The following is a 17,183-nucleotide window of genomic DNA, read 5'->3' on the forward strand; positions in this document are numbered from 1 at the left end:
TATCTGGTGATATCAAAGAGCTACGTCCAGTCTTCGCCAGCGCAGAGGGGCCGTCCCCGCTCTTTGGCCAAAGACTAGTGTTATCACATTGACTGCGGGAGGTCGACCTGACGCCGGGGCCGACCTCACCGCACACCGCCACACTGAGACTGCCCGGCGGCAAACACTCACGAGCGCCCGCCACTGTCTACCGGCCCGCACCGGTGCGAGCGACTTTAGCGAGTGTCATTTGAGCGAACGTCATTTGAGCGAACCATTTTCAGCGAATGGCAATTCAGCGATTATCAAGTTCAGCGATTATCAAATATAGCGATTATCAATTTTAGCGAAAGCTATGTTTCAGCGACATCTATTTCGTCGACTACAATTTGAGCGACTGCCAGTTCAGCGAAACACTTCATCGTCCTGTAACGTTCTTTTTTGCGAGCGTATACGCGCGAATGTTTTCGGAATATCTCATGGTTATCCGGAACTGGATGGCGAATGTCACGTCCAAAGACCTCAGACATTGAGCTCCAAATGTAATGCTACATTTCTTAACAATTCCAACGGTTCAATTTCACCCCCTGCTCTTTATAGAATTTAACAAATAGAATAGTTATATTAAGTTTTGTCCAGACGGTACCTACTCATAGGCGGCGGAACGAAGGGGGGTACCGGGGCACCGTGCCCCCCTTGATTTTGGCATTTTAACATTAGCCCTATGGGCGTTGCATGGAGAGAATGAGACCAAAAGTCGGCGGTGCCCCCCTTAATTGAAGGTGTTCCGCCGCTACTGAACGGTAGCCAATCCATTGTATTTAATTTTGTCTTTACCTCTGGTGGATTACAAACTGTTAGGTGTTATCATGACGTATGAAATAAAACAAAAATTTAAAAACGAAACGTTGCAAGATCAATGATTAAACGTTGCGAAATGAGGCCTGATATTTTTGTGGTTTCAGGTTTCCAACAAGATTACTAGAACAAGATAACAGATTTTCAAGATAACAGTCGCGCGCAGCTTGAAGCATGACACAAACCAAACGGGTATTCAAAGGGCAAGAATTTCCGAAAAGTAGAAATTATTGACTTTCGTCGCGTTCGGTTTCGCTGTAACTCTATTCGCTCAATTGGTCTCCCATTGACCACCATATATTCGCTCAATCTGGTTTCGCTGATTCTGGTCCTCGCTTACGTTGATAATCGCTGTGATTGAATTCGCCGACTTGACAATCGCTGAAAAAGTCAATCGCTTAAATTGATAATCGCTGAAAATGTTTCGCTCAAATGTCGTTCGCTGAAATGACGCTCGCTCAGGTGTCGCAGAACCGGCCCGCACACAGTTCTCTGCACGTCCGGGCGGCCGCTTCGTCCACTCCGGAACACCAACATTAACGAGCCAGGCCTCCAATGCCGGAAACGCAGTTTACGAGGCCTACGAGTGATTGCATTGCTTGCCTCCGCTGGTGCTCTCGGAGACGCGCGTCCCAGCAGAGTATTTTTCGATGACACCTCTCTGCCAGCGCGCGATGACGGGCGGCACCTGTCAACTGTCAACTGTCAGCCGGCACCCTCGCCGACGTCCGACGCGTGCGTATGACAGCCACGTCAAAGAAATTCGGAAGAAGTCATCTTCACACTCTCAGCTGCAGCCGATTCAGCATTCATCATAATCCAGGAAAACGCTGGTGAAGTGCGGAGGAGACACTTTTCTCGCGCTTTCAACTAAACTCTGCTTCTAATATCACCTTTCATTCCCGATGAAATCGCTCCCCAAATGCGCTGAGGATGTCAGCCACACCAGTCATTGGTTCACCTCGATATCTTGCCAAACGCTGCCCAGGATATGGGAGTGAACACATACACCGGTACATTAACTGGAGAGCGATGCTCACCGCACTATGGGGCGCGGGCGGCCCTGATCACGCTGTTTGAGTCCAGCCTCATGCCACGCGGAATGAGGTCGTCACCTGACCTGTTGACACGTTCACGGCGGGTTTATTCCTCTGACCTGCGGACCGGCTCATCTGACCTGCGAACCGGCTCATCTGACCTGCGGGCCCGCTCATCTGACCTTGCTGACCCCTCATCTGGCGAGAATGACGCTCACCGCCAGAATGAGCCAGTTGGCGATCTCGTGACAGAGCGGACAGCCGTTATCTGGAACGGAAGGAGAGAAAACCACGGTCAGAGAAGAAATAAAACACGTCAATGGGTTCAGGCTTAACTGGTTTGTGCTTGACTGGACTGGACTAACTGGACTATAATTGGTTTATAAGGCATCCAAATAGTCACTGTGTTTTTTTTTCTTTTAGAAGGCAGTCGGAACAAGGTGCGCAAAAGCATGAAGTCTTCTGACCGCCACATTTCATTCGGTCTGCAATGTTCCACTGAACTTCAAAATGGACATCTCTCTCCATTTGTACTCGGATGCAGTTCCGTCGCCACAAGACATGAAACAATTTCCAATATCGTGTCCCTCAGCGAAAACAAATGTCCTTCTGTCACACTGACTCGAAAGAAACTCATATTTACGACGGCCGCCAATAAATACCCGGACACGAAACAAATGACAGGTGATACGGAACAACGGCGTCCACTTAAATAAATACAGCCCGAGAGGAGCCATTCCCCGTAAAATATCACTGGCGCCCCGGCGAAATACACTCGGGTGACTGCGCCCAATTTCCTGCGGCAAAAAGCCTCTGGCGACGCCATAGCAGCGGTTATTGGAAGCACCCCGGCGGAGGCGGACGCTGGGGCACATTGCGATATAATGCCGCCCATGGCGTACGATTTCCATAGAGCTATTTCGGGCCACCGAGTGACTCAATGCATGGAAGTTTACCGTTGGTCTATTGCGATTTATGGGTTGCGAGTGAAATCGCAAACTTGATTTGTTTCCTATAATTCCTCTGATTTAGCAAAACGATCAAGTTTTCCGAAAAAGGCGGTTACTAGACTAACGAATGCATTCAAAATACATGTGGCAGTCGGCACTGCCTTCTTACATGCTGCCATTAGGAATCGCAGATTGTAATGATTCCCTTTGGTCGCTTTCCCACGAACACAGTTACGCTCCCGTTGTATGTGGCGGGTCACATCGGCACGCGTACGGTACGCACAGTCGCACATCCGTGACAGCGGGACGGCCCGCCATAAATGACACTAATGACGACGGCGGTGCCTGTTACGTCAATGGAGCGTACTGCTGCGACGGCGCCGTCGTTGTCATGTCACGTGCCTGCCGTCGGTCGGCGGGGTCGAGCGACTGATAAACAAATTACGGACGAAATTACTGCCTGTGCCGGCCCCGGGCGCAGCCGACCCAATACTATCCGGTTTACGACTGAGTGCAAATGACTGACGGAATTAGTTTTACTACAGCTGGCAGTTCGAACTGATTTAGAGTGAACCCATCTGTTGATGGGTGGAGCTGATTTGGAAATCGGCTGATGAGGATGACTACCATTGCTAATGTTGATTTCATTTTAGGGTGTTGTTACTAAATGGTTATATGGATCCAGTCATAATAAGCATGATTCAATGCGTGGAAGCGTTTAGGATGGCGAATAAAAAGGAAAAGACGCCGGCTCGAATTCTAGACATACTTGGAGACATTTCGTTACACACAATGACGTAGGAGGAGTAATTAATTTTGAAAAATTAATTACGGACAGACAATTTCATTCCCATCAGAGCAGTAGCCACAGTCCGAGCCGAGTCCGCAGCTGGTGGTTAGATGAAGACAGATGACCTACAACGGGCCATTTTACCCGCCTCATGAAAATCAGACTCGGCCGCGGCCCAGCCGCCGCGCTGACGAGCCGTTTTGAAAGGCCGTCCTTTTATGAGATCCTCCCACTGCTCTCTCCGCCCGCACGCGAGGCGCTCCTCGCTCTGCCTGCCTGTTGACGCACATTTTTCATCATCCGCATCCCGTCCTCAATATCGCACGCATCTCCCTGCCTTCCGAGACGTGGGGCGGAGGGGGAGAAGACACCCGGAATGAATACACAAAACCGGCCGACCGGCCGGCGCGGCGGGCGGCGCGGCGGCGCTAGATTGAAATATACGCCGTCGACTGTTGCGCGGCTGGTGCGCCACTGTCGCCGCTGCGTCGTATTGTTTTTGTCGCTGTTTTGTCGCCGATAAAAAGTGCGTCGCTCGTCCGTCGGCGATCAGGCCAGCTGTTGCCGCCGGCCGCCGGCTTTGTGTCATCGGCCGAGTCGCCCGTCGGCCCGTCGGCGCGCCCTTTATTGCCAATACGCAGCCGACTAGTGAGAATAACGACGCCCTTTGAGAAGCCATTAAGCCAGAATTGTGGGGATGACTCATAATTTCGCAGAGTAAGCGAGCCCGCGCCGTCGCCGCTGTCCCCTGCAGGCACGTGTCGCGTCCCGGCTCATCGCGCGTCTAGCGGCATCGGAGGCCGGAGCCCACCCGCCGAGCGACGGCGCTGCACGCGCGGGTTGGAGACCGGGCGTGGTGACCGGCTGGTACTGCCCGGCCGACGGACAGAGGACACAGTGCACACCATGGCGCGAGTTACCGTGATGAAACCTGAATTAGGGACGAAGACAAGACAACAATCGCAAACGATAGCCAAAATTAACAGGAGAGCCAGAGACGAAATCAATCACTAGCATTAACACTTTCGAGTTTCTAGGCACGAGCCAGAGTCAAGCCATAGAAGTCAAAATGCACCCTGGTGCGCGAAGGGAGCCGCGGTCTTTCTTTGAGCTGTGACAGTTTGAGCCGTCGCGTCGGCTACACAAAGGCGCCACTTTGCACCACCCGGGCGTCAGTCTCGTCACCCGGGCGTCACCCAGGCGTCACCTCTCGTCTCTCAGTGACGCCCGCATCGTTCCAGTGATAGAAGGGGCGGCGACGAAGCCGGTTTTTGCTCGGCGCGGAGCCCCGGCAAACTGACGTCGTCCCGGCCGAGCGGCTGAGGAGGCGTAATTGGACGAGGAACAAGGCCACTGAAGGCCGCCGGAAGTGGAACACAAACAGTGTGGCTGACCACCCACCGCGGGTGTGGCTACAGCGGGACGAGACGGCGCTGCGGCTACCGGGCTGGCGAGAACTCGGACCACTCTGGATCTCATCATAAACATACATACAGATAACACGACATACAACCACCGCACAGTCACACTGAACCTTCCAATCTCCATTCAATTACACAACAAACAACGAACAACAAACACCGCACCATCCAACTTCCACACACTCCAAACAATGTACAACAAACACCACACAGTCACACCACAACACTTCCACCCCCACACGGAAACTGACCGGAAGTCTTACTTTTCCGGTTGTCGGCCGTGCTGTCGAGCACCTGGGAGACCTCGGGCGGCCGGTCGCCGACGGCGCTCTCCTCGCGACTCTGCCAGTACACCGGCTGCACCATGTCCGGAATCTGCGAGACGCACTTGAGCTTGATGTTGCCAGAGCGGAAGTGGTGCGGCCGCACTCGGAAGTGCAGGCCGGCCGTCATCGTCTCCAGACCGTCGTCGTGGATGGTGGGTGGCCAGAGTTCCACATGCTCCAGCGCCGCCTGTGGGGAGAGGGCGTCCACGTTAAAATCCACGAGAGGCCACGGCCGTCCACAGTCACGAGGTGGATATTTGGATGGAATGGTCGGAACCAGTACAAATGTTGGATAAAAACAACGAACCCGTTTTTCGTATTATCCAACATTGCTGACTGTGTAGCGAGAAGCATTATTTAAGGGCGTAACGGAACATTGTATGTAAAAAGCGAGGCACGGAAGCATGTTTATATGGATAAGTGTCAAGCCCTTCCGAAAGACACACTGCGAACTGTTAGGGATAACCATCTTAAACACATCACTTTTTCCAACAAACCCGTCAGATAAGAGGCAAGCACACCGCATTAACGCTAATCCATCCGGGGCTGGCTACATTTAGTACGCTACCCTGCGTCATGCCCTGCGTTCAGTACGGTCTGCCTTTCGACTTTCTTAGCTAAAACGGTATGACAAACGCACTACTGAACTGAAACACAACGACTAACTTGCTGATTCATCTCCGTATCAGTAAATTTGGCTCTAGCCGGCCGGCCGCTGTTGCTAAGATCGCCGTGACCAAACTTAAGCCACCAGTTAACTTGTCGGCAAAAATGATGGATGACCATTTCGGAGCCGACGGGGAGCAGAAGTCTTCTCCACAGCGAAAAGTAGCGACAGGAGTCACCACAGCCAGTAGCGGCCACCTCCGAGCCACTTAGGTGGACTAGCCTGGGGCTTGTTTTTTCTTTGCGTTACGTAGGGCCTCGTAAAAACCTCATGCGTGACCTGCGTGCATTCCCCGTGCCTAATTGAATTGGATGCGAGAACCCGACAGCCAGAATACCAAAGTGTCCGACAAAAATGAGCCGAAAGTTTCCGAGTAATTTTCGTCGTGACGCTTTAGCTCAGGTCAGTAACCATTGTCGTGCGTTAGTCTCAATCGTTGACGATAAAAACGATTGATAGCAGCGATAGCAACACTGATCTATGACGCTAGCAACAAACAACACTGAGCATCTAATGTATTATTTCCGTCCTACTACCCTAATCACATGACCTTCCACTGTCCTACCGCATACTACCGTGATACGAGCTCACAACCATTTAAACCCGTCCGCCGCCCGAGCCGTGACCAAGCAGACGGGTCATCACCGTGACACACGACGGGGTGGTGACTGGCGGCTCTGCCGTCATCCGGCCCCTCCCCTCCCCCTCCGCGGGGCGCCAGCCGGACCCATCTGTCCAAACAGGGGCGCGTGCGGCGCCGCCGGCCCGCAGACAGACACACAAACAGCGCGCGGACGGCGCACGTCACCACCGCAGCGCACAACAGCTCTCCGACAACAGCGTGAGCGAGCCGTGCGTTCACGCGCAGCGCCGCCACTACCTCTGGGCATTGCCACCGTGCAACAGCGAGCTTTGGCAATGCGGCGGCCTTAATTTGACTGTTAACCCTCGCCCCGTTGGGGGGGGCCATTTTGCCCCCCCCCCTGTGGTTTTTCCTGAATAGCAAGAAAACGGCGGCGCGCAGCGCCGCCAAATTTTCAGTACCTTCCCGGGCATCAAATTGACACCTTCACACCAAATTTCAAGTCTTAGGTCACCTTAGGTCAGGAGTTATTGAGGTCAAACTGAGGTCATGTTCGAGCAAAAATGAGCAAAAAACATGCAATCTTGAAACGCTCACCGAATCTACAGTTATCAAGCAATTTCAAAGTTCTTTATATGGTCTAGTAGACAAAAGGCGGCGCTACAAAACTGCTATCTCGGATTTTCAAAATTTTGGGTTATTGACCCCAAAAAAATCAAAAAATTGATTTTTTTTGAAAAACTAAAAAAAAATCCAAAATTTTTCCGAATTTCGAAAAAACCGGAAAATATGTGATAGGCCCTGCGCTCTTCTATATACATACCAAATTTCAGATCGATATCTCGTTTTTTGGCCAAGTTATAGCGAAAAAACTGTTCAAAAATGATGACGTCAAATTTTTGAACTCAATTTTTAGCTATTCTAGAACACGTACGGCAAAACAAAGACCACCATTGAACTCCCCGTGACGAGCTGCATCGATTCGATACCCATTTTATGCAAAAATATTAGCTTTGAAATTTGACCTAATTTGACCTGACCTTGACCTGACCTTGACCTGACCTTGACCAAAACGTGACCTAAGCTGGCCCCAAAGGCTGCCTGAACCACATAATCGCATTTGTCATGTAAAATGGACCATAAAACATGTATCACACGACACTTTCATATTGTGACCCCCCAGTGACCTGACCTCTGTGACCTGACCTGGTATCAGTGACCTCAAATAGCAAAATATGTGTTTGAAGAACATTTCCCCATCGATGATTTTCAATGAAATGCATTTTACTCGATTTAACAACGCATTTCTTGAAATGCCTGTAAACGGTGAAAATTGGACCTTTGACCTGACCTGTGACGTCATCGGTTTGACCTAGGTCAATAAAATTCGGTCACAAGGTAGTTCCCTGATAGGGCTATCCAACACCGTTTGCCGCTTGTCGCTAGGTTGCGTGGTTCTCGAGATCTTAGGGGGGGGGGCCAAAATGGCCCCCCCCCCCCAACGGGGCGCGTTGCTCGGCAGAGCCCAACGGGGCGCGGGTTAATGTTCCATAAAACGTCATGAGTTATGTCATCTGCTTCTCAAATGCTTCATGCTCTTACCATTACTCGCATCACAGACTCACTCCATGCACATCAATCCAAGTCACCCAGTCACTCTTCTCACCTCCTCGTTGTTGATGAACCAGGTGAGCTCGGCGGCTGGTTTGCTCTTGTAGGAGGTGCAGTTGACCTTGACCCGGTCACCGACCTCGTAGCGCGACTTGCCACCGGTTATAACCGGGCCCTCCTCGGGAAACACTGCAGATAGAACCGGAGATGCCGTTATTAATCTGCCCGGTAGCAGACATTGTGCAGTTATGGGCTGCGCAGAAGGAAGTACAAGAAATGTTGCGTTTAGGTGCCTTGATGGGCGTAATGCTAAGTAATTCGAGCATCTCAAGGTGCTACGAAGAATCGCAGTGCAGATGTAGCCCGAGCATGTGTTAGAAAGGCTGGTATTCATCCTGAGCATATTTAATAATAAAAGTATTCTAGGTCCGGCTTTTCAAGTTCACACCCACAAAGCTGATGAAGCCTCAGTGGCACCATCGATGGCGATCGTTTGTTAGCGGAACTATTTTAGGCAGCTGTTTTATTCGTCGGCGAATATGATGATCAAATAACCTGCTAATGCTCCTCACGGATGACACTTTCGCCGAATGCCTCAAAAAGCAGGTCAAATGTGTATTCACGGAATAAATCCGCAAATATTTAAAGACATGATGTGGAGATGAATTGTGAATTAAAATGAAATCGAACTTACTCCACAAGAGTTCGTTGGGTCGGAGCTTTCGAATTGTATTACAATTCTTCGTCAGCGAGAGTCGTATCGGATGTTAAGATACGACTCTCGCTGACGAAGAATTGTAATACAATTCGAAAGCTCCGACCCAACGAACTCTTGTGGAGTAAGTCCGATTTCATTTTAATTCCGCAAATATTACTCCCATGATGGTGATAAGCTGGTGATAAAGAGCCGGCCAATTTTGGACTTTGGCGACCAGCTATAAATCCGCGAGGCGGGTCTATCTCATATACAGATGGATCAGCATAAATACGGTTGGACGTTGACATGGTCCAGGGCGTCACATTCCCAAGCGACGTGTTACCTTCGTCACCATTCACGACAGAACGATTTCGTCTCCTATGTTTCCATTCTCTGATCATGCGAAACGAGATGACGGAGCAAAGGTAGCAAGGATAAAACTCTGATCTCCACTTCCAATTCAATCCTTGTGTTGCTCTCCGAATCACAAGAAGGTGTTTGTTTAGGTGACAAATATATTCGTATATTCAAGAAAATATGTTAAATGCATGCATATATTTTTATTTTTGGTAATACTGGATAGCATTCTTGCAGCATCTTTTGTCACAATTTTTTTTTTAACTAAGAAACCTCCATAAACGTAGCTATTGCAGTCATTCCATCAGAAATCGATTCACTTAAGTCAATTATCTCATTTCTCATAATTGAGATCGTCGGCGTTTGATGCTTTTGAGCTATTGGTGAAGTCCATCAGGTCCTTAACCGAGCTCATAAAGCGCTATTTCTGGAACCAACACTTAAAGTAAGCCAAAGAAAAGAAAAGAAACCAAAGAAAAGTAAGCCATGCTTGAACGAAAGTGCAATCAATTATTGATCTACCAATACTCCAGATTTTAAATCTATTGCAGACTCGTTTCATTTTTTATTTGTTTACATTACATCTGATCTAGCATAACATTGAACTCAGCACAAACGCATGGGACCCAGTGGTGCACTTAGACCCGACAATATATCGGGCAGTTGATAGACCACCTCATATTTGCCGGTCCATATCATTTTGACACTATCCATTCCTGCACAAAATGTACCTCTGAATACCTAACTGATAAACAAAGGACTCTGGATTTATTTCATAACATCAGCCTGCGACCCAACCGGCCGCTCCCAGCTAATACTGAGCGACATTGGGGAAATTTCCTCGACAAAGGACACAGAGGTTCAGTCTACTGGTTTTATTTCTCTTTCGTATACCCGGACTCGTCGCTAGTGTTCATGCACTTCAGCACAATAACGTAGCACAGGGAGCGGCCGGTTTCGTGGTAACCGTCAGCGAGTTTTGGGACGACTTAAGTGAACAGAAGCGTGACCACCGAGGGAACGTCAACTGACACTTGCACTGTGCATTTAGCACGGAAGGGTCGCAAATTAACAGTAAGCTAATCCTATTGAAAAGCCATTTTTTTATATTAGGAAGATCAGCGCATTATCATTTTTGTCCGTGTTTTGTGAAGCCCGAGTCATATAGTGAGTGATGACAATGATATGTGCTGATAAATGCCGAGCAATTTGCTATCAATCCATTCGGTTTGAGGACGCGATATTTGTGGTGGCAGTTAGCAATAATTGTGAAACAAACTGAATGCTTCGGCATCCTTACAACAACGCTAATCATGACATTTTTCGGACGTGGCGCACGGGGGCTCATATTTTCATGCGCCATTATATTGGAAATAATAAAGGGTGCAACTTAGTCTAAAGCATAATTCACTAGCGAAACACAGAAACCTTGAGGAATCTTCATAAACAGCAAACAAGTTTCTTTCTAAGACAAATAAGTTGAAATAAAGCGCAGCCGTTCTTTGTCCTACTTTCAATTTCACCGGAGCTAATTGAAGCAAACTAATTAGCCGGCCTCCTGCAGGAATACTGAGGCGATTCCTCTCCGGGGCGCTAGAAAAACAAGCGCCGTACGGCTGCGAGATACCACCATCCGTCATCGTAACGAACCGTCATCTATCTCTCTATCTCGCTCCTGTCGGGCCGCGCCACCCGATTCGGAGCGAACTTCGTCCTTCCTCCCCGTCGGCCCTCACCCACTCTACCGCCCATCTAGTCCAGTGGGCAGCCACCCATCAGCCTAATGAACAAAACGTCGCTTCCGCTCCTCGCTAAGGCCCGGTAATACGTGCGAGCGAATGAGAGGCACGACGCCGTCTCAGCACCCCCGGCGAATCCACGCAATCCTTCCTCTGCTGAGAGTTGGCACACGGCGAGCTGCAGAGACCCCGGGCAGCGGCCAGCCGACGGGACGCGCCGAGAAATGGCCACCAATTAGTCTGATTACGATAAATGCGAAACAAATCTGCTCCAGCTAGTGTTGGCGGGCGGCCAGCGCGGGCGGCAATCGCTGCCGCCCCCGCTTGCCGCCCCCGCCCCAGCCGCGACGGTCGCCGCCCCCGCCCGGAGCCGCTGCAGCTTCAAGGAGGTCGGTTGGTGGGTACAGGATATTCTGGTGAGGAAGTGCCACTCCTGTAAAGGTGTGACAGTTCTGCACGACTGGGACAAGCTCGCCTCGTAGTACGTGCGGGTGGTATAAATGACAGGGGCGTTCGCGGTGGAACCACATACAGCGGCGGAGAAAGAGCAGCACGGAGACCGATCAAAAGGCCAGCACGATAATGTGTTGGCTCTCACAAATATACCTAATGACATTATTGATCTGTAGACACTGCAGTCAGCAAAGCTAACAAATGCAGGTAACTTCTAAAATAATGCAACCTTTTGGTTGGATGAAACGTCATTTGTTAGCGTGTGAATCAGTGACATTTTTTGATCGATCAATCACACATTTTTTACACACTCTAATACCACATCATAAAAAATATGGTCCATCTGAATAAGCTCTTAGCCAGCGATGATAGAAAACGGAGAACGCAGCGATCGTAGTTAAATCTTCTATCGTAAGTATACTTTCTTATGGCCACACACTCCGGGTGGAGTGCTCTGGGCTGTCCGAAGGACCGGCACTCAAGAGGCGTATAATTTTCATAGTCAGGTGGTATTTCACAGGAATGCGATTATCCCGTGCCCATAAGACATAAGTCATCGAAATAAAGCGGTCATCGTGTTTCACAGACATCTGATGGATAACAGGCATGCAACGACTACTTAATGGGCCTCATAAAAGGGTGGAAGCTATGGAGTTCGAACTACTTTGTATGATGACAGCTAATGAGGCCAATGAGGAAAATACACCCATTTCGTTAAAACACTACCAATGAGTTGTGAAATAACCCTCGTTAACCTGAAATTCAATCATGGAATAAATGTCTATCGGCATGCAGATTCGAACCCGCGGCCCTTCTCACCTACGACGTGCACCTCGCCCTTGCCCTGCTTGGAGGAGAAGGTGGGCGCCTCTGTCGATATTTCGCACATGTACCGGCCCGTGTACTGAAGGGTCGTCTCCTGAAGACGTACGTGCGTCGCATTCGACGCAGACAACTGAAAACATGTGCAAAATGTGTATCAGTGGGCATTCATGTCAAGGAGATCGATATGCAGACAAAACAGTGAATTTGTGCAGATTAATGACATTATCTAACCTTGCATTGTGTATAGCTACTATGGCTCAAATATGGATGAAGTAGTAATAAGCGATACTAGAGTTAATAAAAGTAAGATACCCTTCTTTATGTGTTCTGATGCAATGCGCATTACGCACACTAAAATTGGGAGAAAAGAAGATAACGGCAAACTGTGTTCCATACGCCACGCACATTTCCTTACGGCTTATCCTTCCCTAAAAACCTCTGTGAATGCAAGCCCTAAAATGTCCAGTTAGTGACTATCATACCATTTGCCGTATCATTAGCCAGAAAAAAAAACTAGGCATGTACCCGAACACATTGATGACGGCACCGCAGCGAATTTTCCGACGAGGAAAGCGGCGGCACTTACATCGACCTTGATTCCCGGCTGAGGAAAGTTTTTCTTCTTCTGGCTCGTGGACGGCTCAAACCTGTAGAACTCCTTCCCGTCTTTGTACCATTTGATGGAGTAGAGCTCCTTGCCCTGCAGGTCGTAGAGACAGGCCAGGTCGGCGTCGGCACCGCGCATCACGTGCTTCGGAATGATGACCTGGTTCAGCTCCAGTGCGGCGATCCCTGAAACAGCGGAGAATAGGGCATTAGCATAGGTATACAACATACACGCCACTGAATTTCGGCAGATACGACATAGCGTAGCGACCAGTAGCGACACACAAATCAGTGCATTTAGGAGTCAAAGCAAACATAAAGCGTCTCAGCTCCTTTTGAAGAAAGCAAAATAACAAGACACGCTCTGCGATAAAATTCACAAAACACAGCCAAATAATTAATAGATAAGAATTGATCCCTTCATTTTCGACCGTTCATTTTCCGTATTAACATCGCATTTCGCACAGGCAATCCATCAATTTTCTCTGTATTCATCGCATCCAACCACGTTTCGATTCGAGCCCTTGTCGCTAACCAGCCTGCGGGTAGCGTTTCCGTGAGGTGGTTTACGTGTGATTGCGCTCCCGTTAGACTTCAAGCGTGGAGCCCACGAGCCAGTGCGCGGCCCTAATTAGTATTCATGGAAAGTTGAGTGGCCTGTGCTCTCAGTGCATCTCAATGTGCAATAAGGGCAAGATTGGCGGCCCTCAGTGCACGAGAGGGGCTTCACTGAAGTCACGAGGGTACTCTGTCGGCGAATTACAGAAAACTGAGCCGTAATTTAACACTGCGATGGATAGAGCAGCTCTCGAGTTCATCCCACGCAGCTAGAAGGTCAGTGGCGGACAGCGCCCTCAAGCTCTTGACGAGCTCTCAAAAACTCTTCGTCAAGCTCTCGTCAAGCTCTCGGCAAGCCGTCGTCAAGCTATGTCGTCTGACAGTGGATGTGCTGTGCCGACTGATCGGGCGGATGTGTTATCGACATGGTGCTGCCACATACCATGACGCTGGAGCTAAAACGGACTCGCAAATACGGACCTTCCTTGGTTGGCTTCGAAGACAGAAACAGGCCAGCAACAATCGCATTGTTAACATAAACACATAAATAGCATACTCGGTTATCCAGGCGCTATGCGAGACGGGTCAAAAAAAATAAATAAAAAGTAGTTATTCATGCCTACACTGCTTGCTAGCGAAAATCCAGTGTTTATCACCACAATTGGTCATACATTCGCGTTGACCAACTGACCAAACAGATACTCCGGATCCCGAGACCACCAATTGAAGGCATCATTGAACGAATGTTCCACTCAATGAACATGAGTGGACCAACGAGCTCAACATGTGCTGGAAGCTATGCACGACCTTGTCGGCTATGCATCAGGGCATGTATCGTCCAAATCTGCCGGTTAGTTAGGACATTGAGCTCGTTATCGCACGTCACCGAGTGTCGACAGTAGTTAATGGATGGCAAATGGAGCGAAACAGAGTCTCACACTTCCAGACCCCGCTCAAACAAGCACAACTTTTCACATCCGCACCATTCCATCATGCAAATTAGCCGTGGCGGCCCCTCCAGCCTGCCATATTTGACACCCAAGACACAGTTTTTATCCATCCCACATTTCGCGCTGTCCAAATCCAGACTGGGTCTGTCGGCGGGTCGGGGGCGGGCGCTGTGCCAGCTCGTGCAGCACCCTCTAGTAGTGACACCCGCCAACGTGAGAAGGACGTGATAAACATGTGCACGACAGTTCGCCGCCCATAAACAAGCTAATTTCCGGCGGGTCAGTGTCGCTGATTGTCAGCAGAGGTGCCGCCAGCATGCCAGTCGTCACAGACGTTTTTGTCGGTGCTGAGAGCAGCGTAATGCCGAGTTTTTCGGGGTGCATGTGTGAAAGGCCGATTTGGAGCTGTGGTTTGGCGAGATGTGACTGGTAAGGGGTGATTTGAAGTGGGCGCTAGTGGAAAGTACGATGTTAGATGCCTGTGTCTATGTGTAAAACACATAAGTTTTCATATCGAAATAATTACATATAATGAATGTTAAAAATAATTTTCAATAGAATGATCGGTTACAACTGGTATACCAGACCTCCCTCGAAAAATGAAGCACGCGCATAAATGTGACAAATATTTTTATAAAAACTGCTCCTAATTAAGCTCAAAACATCCATAGCACAACACAATTATTAACCGTAAATAAAGCTCTTTTAGAAAAGGAATGCGGGACACATTTGGACAATCCAGTTATCCTTTGATAACTGCAGCAGAATGTCAACATCATAGACAAGTCAACCAACAATCCCCGCTGAAAATCCTCGGACGCAAACAACTCAGCGCAAACATACACTGGCGTACCCCGCAGCACAGCGCTCTCATATGACAGTCATATCGACTGCACTGACACTTTTTGACGGCCTGGTAATCCAACACCGAACTGAGCTGTCGGGCTCTTTGTAAAGCTCAACCAAAAGGCGGCAGGAGCGGACAATCGTTCGACGTGACACGATAGTCCAAAACAACACCTGGGGACACCTGTGCTGAGACAGGTCACTGGAGCTCCGGCGGGGCAGGGGGACAGGCGACGAAGCGTTTGAGGATCACGTATGTCATGCAGCACGTGTGGAGAAAGGATAGCAAGCGTGGCACACTCCGGCACAACAAACGCGTGTTGAGAAATGGGGAACAAGTGTGCGCCGATTCGGGTGAGGAGGGCAATGTGGAAGGTAAGGAATGATAAAGTGTTTCATAGTTATTGGCAGTGAGCGCGCCTAAAACCCACGAGAGAGCTAGAAAATATGCACACATAGTCGGTTTTACACAAGAGTTAGTGCTAATGCGATTAGCGGGTTTTGGTCTATCGTGTAATGATCGTGCTGCAATTCATACAGGACGGGTATGGGACCTGGCTTCACGGACAAACGAAATGATCCACCACGCACAGGCACGCAATGCTACTATAAGGCAGGCGGTCGTTATGCCAGCATGTGTGCAGAGTATGCATGTGATCATTTCACGGACTGATGATGTCAGAGCTGTACTTCGGTATCAATTGTTCTACTAAAAACGGCCGGGCGCAGGCAATGTGTGCATTCTGCGGTTCAACTGATCGCGATAGCAACTAGAGTGGAACGAATGACGAGCTTCAATGGCGCAATCGCCGAACAATGCATCAATCGGGCCGATATGTGCGGATCCACAAACAGGAAAATTACATCAGTGTCTCAGCCAATTGTCAGAGACTGGCGGCCCTTATACGCTAGCTGATGATCTATCAACCAGTCGTACAGAGATTCCACGAATTCCAGGTGAAGCTATCGTGAGAAAAAATCCCCGCCCTGGTTGATTGAAAGCGCCACCAACAGCGACCACACGGTCTGTGGTCACCGGGCCACAGGATTGTAGGAATGGCACACTACTGAATGTCGCACACTACCAGCACTAGCACAATAACTGTGCACCACGCAGTTCATTATGAGAAGCCCATTATCATACAATGGCACAATCACAGCACACACATCCTAAGATCATCAGCGTCACAACAAGACCTCAGCTGACAACAAAACAACAAGGCACCCCCATCGACTAACGCAGGCTCTTTTCAGCTGACGCACGCTAAAAACAAAAGACACTAACACACAACAACTTTGGGTGGCGGCCGGCGGAATCCAGAACCTGTGGCGCATGCGAATCCCACGCCCTTTTGTCTCGAAGACAATGGGGAGATGCTGATAAAGTCACAGGATGACATGAGAAACTCATAGGCCGACACGAGCATTGTATACTGATGTCACACTTGCACGCATCAAGCTAAACTGGCTACACAATGCATGGCAGCAAACGCCGATAGCATATTATGGGAATCGTCTCACCGACAGTGGGCAAACTAGACATCATATGAGAGTCATCGAACAGTCTCAGTCAGTGTGGCCAAAATTGTAATGATGCGGGTGAATCCGCCCATAATGAAAAGTATAATGACATCCTAAAAATACAAATAAAAACATCCACACAGCAGTCACGACTCATAATAACAACCTCGAACCCAAACATCTAGGAGCAAGAGAAACACAACCTCGCAAACTCTTACAACTACGCCAAGACAACCATTCGAATACCCCAAATGTTCAAATATATGACCCAACTTAAACCTCATTTAACATCCCGAATATCAGAATGCCTTCAAAGTTTTATCAGTATTTAATATTTCTACATCATTTTCTCGTGACATAAAAAGGGTCGAAGTCAGGTTTTATTAAAATAACGACATCCTTTCAGGCC

General features: G+C 49.1%; 1 protein-coding gene across 2 annotated transcripts in view; it reads right to left on the reverse strand.

Moving 5' to 3' along the window:
- The window catches only part of LOC122390481, a 33,937-nt gene continuing 16,754 nt past the window's right edge, over positions 1 to 17,183 (reverse strand). The window contains exons 2-7 of one of the 2 annotated variants that reach the window (XR_006258165.1): positions 12,880 to 13,085; positions 12,288 to 12,423; positions 8,278 to 8,411; positions 5,299 to 5,548; positions 1,322 to 2,142; positions 1 to 201 (exon numbers count right to left, since the gene is read on the reverse strand). Coding sequence is in view for 1 of the 2 variants with exons in the window: in XM_043383475.1 (XP_043239410.1) it covers positions 2,069 to 2,142; positions 5,287 to 5,548; positions 8,278 to 8,411; positions 12,288 to 12,423; positions 12,880 to 13,085 (812 nt within the window). In the remaining variant the exon portion in view is untranslated. Of the gene's footprint in view, positions 202 to 1,321; positions 2,143 to 5,286; positions 5,549 to 8,277; positions 8,412 to 12,287; positions 12,424 to 12,879; positions 13,086 to 17,183 lie in introns of those variants that run through there. The other variant, XM_043383475.1, reaches the window with a different exon arrangement.

This window comes from Amphibalanus amphitrite, unplaced genomic scaffold, assembly GCF_019059575.1.
Source record: "Amphibalanus amphitrite isolate SeventyFive unplaced genomic scaffold, NRLGWU_Aamphi_draft 000397F_arrow, whole genome shotgun sequence".
NCBI classification, from domain to species: domain Eukaryota; kingdom Metazoa; phylum Arthropoda; class Thecostraca; order Balanomorpha; family Balanidae; genus Amphibalanus; species Amphibalanus amphitrite.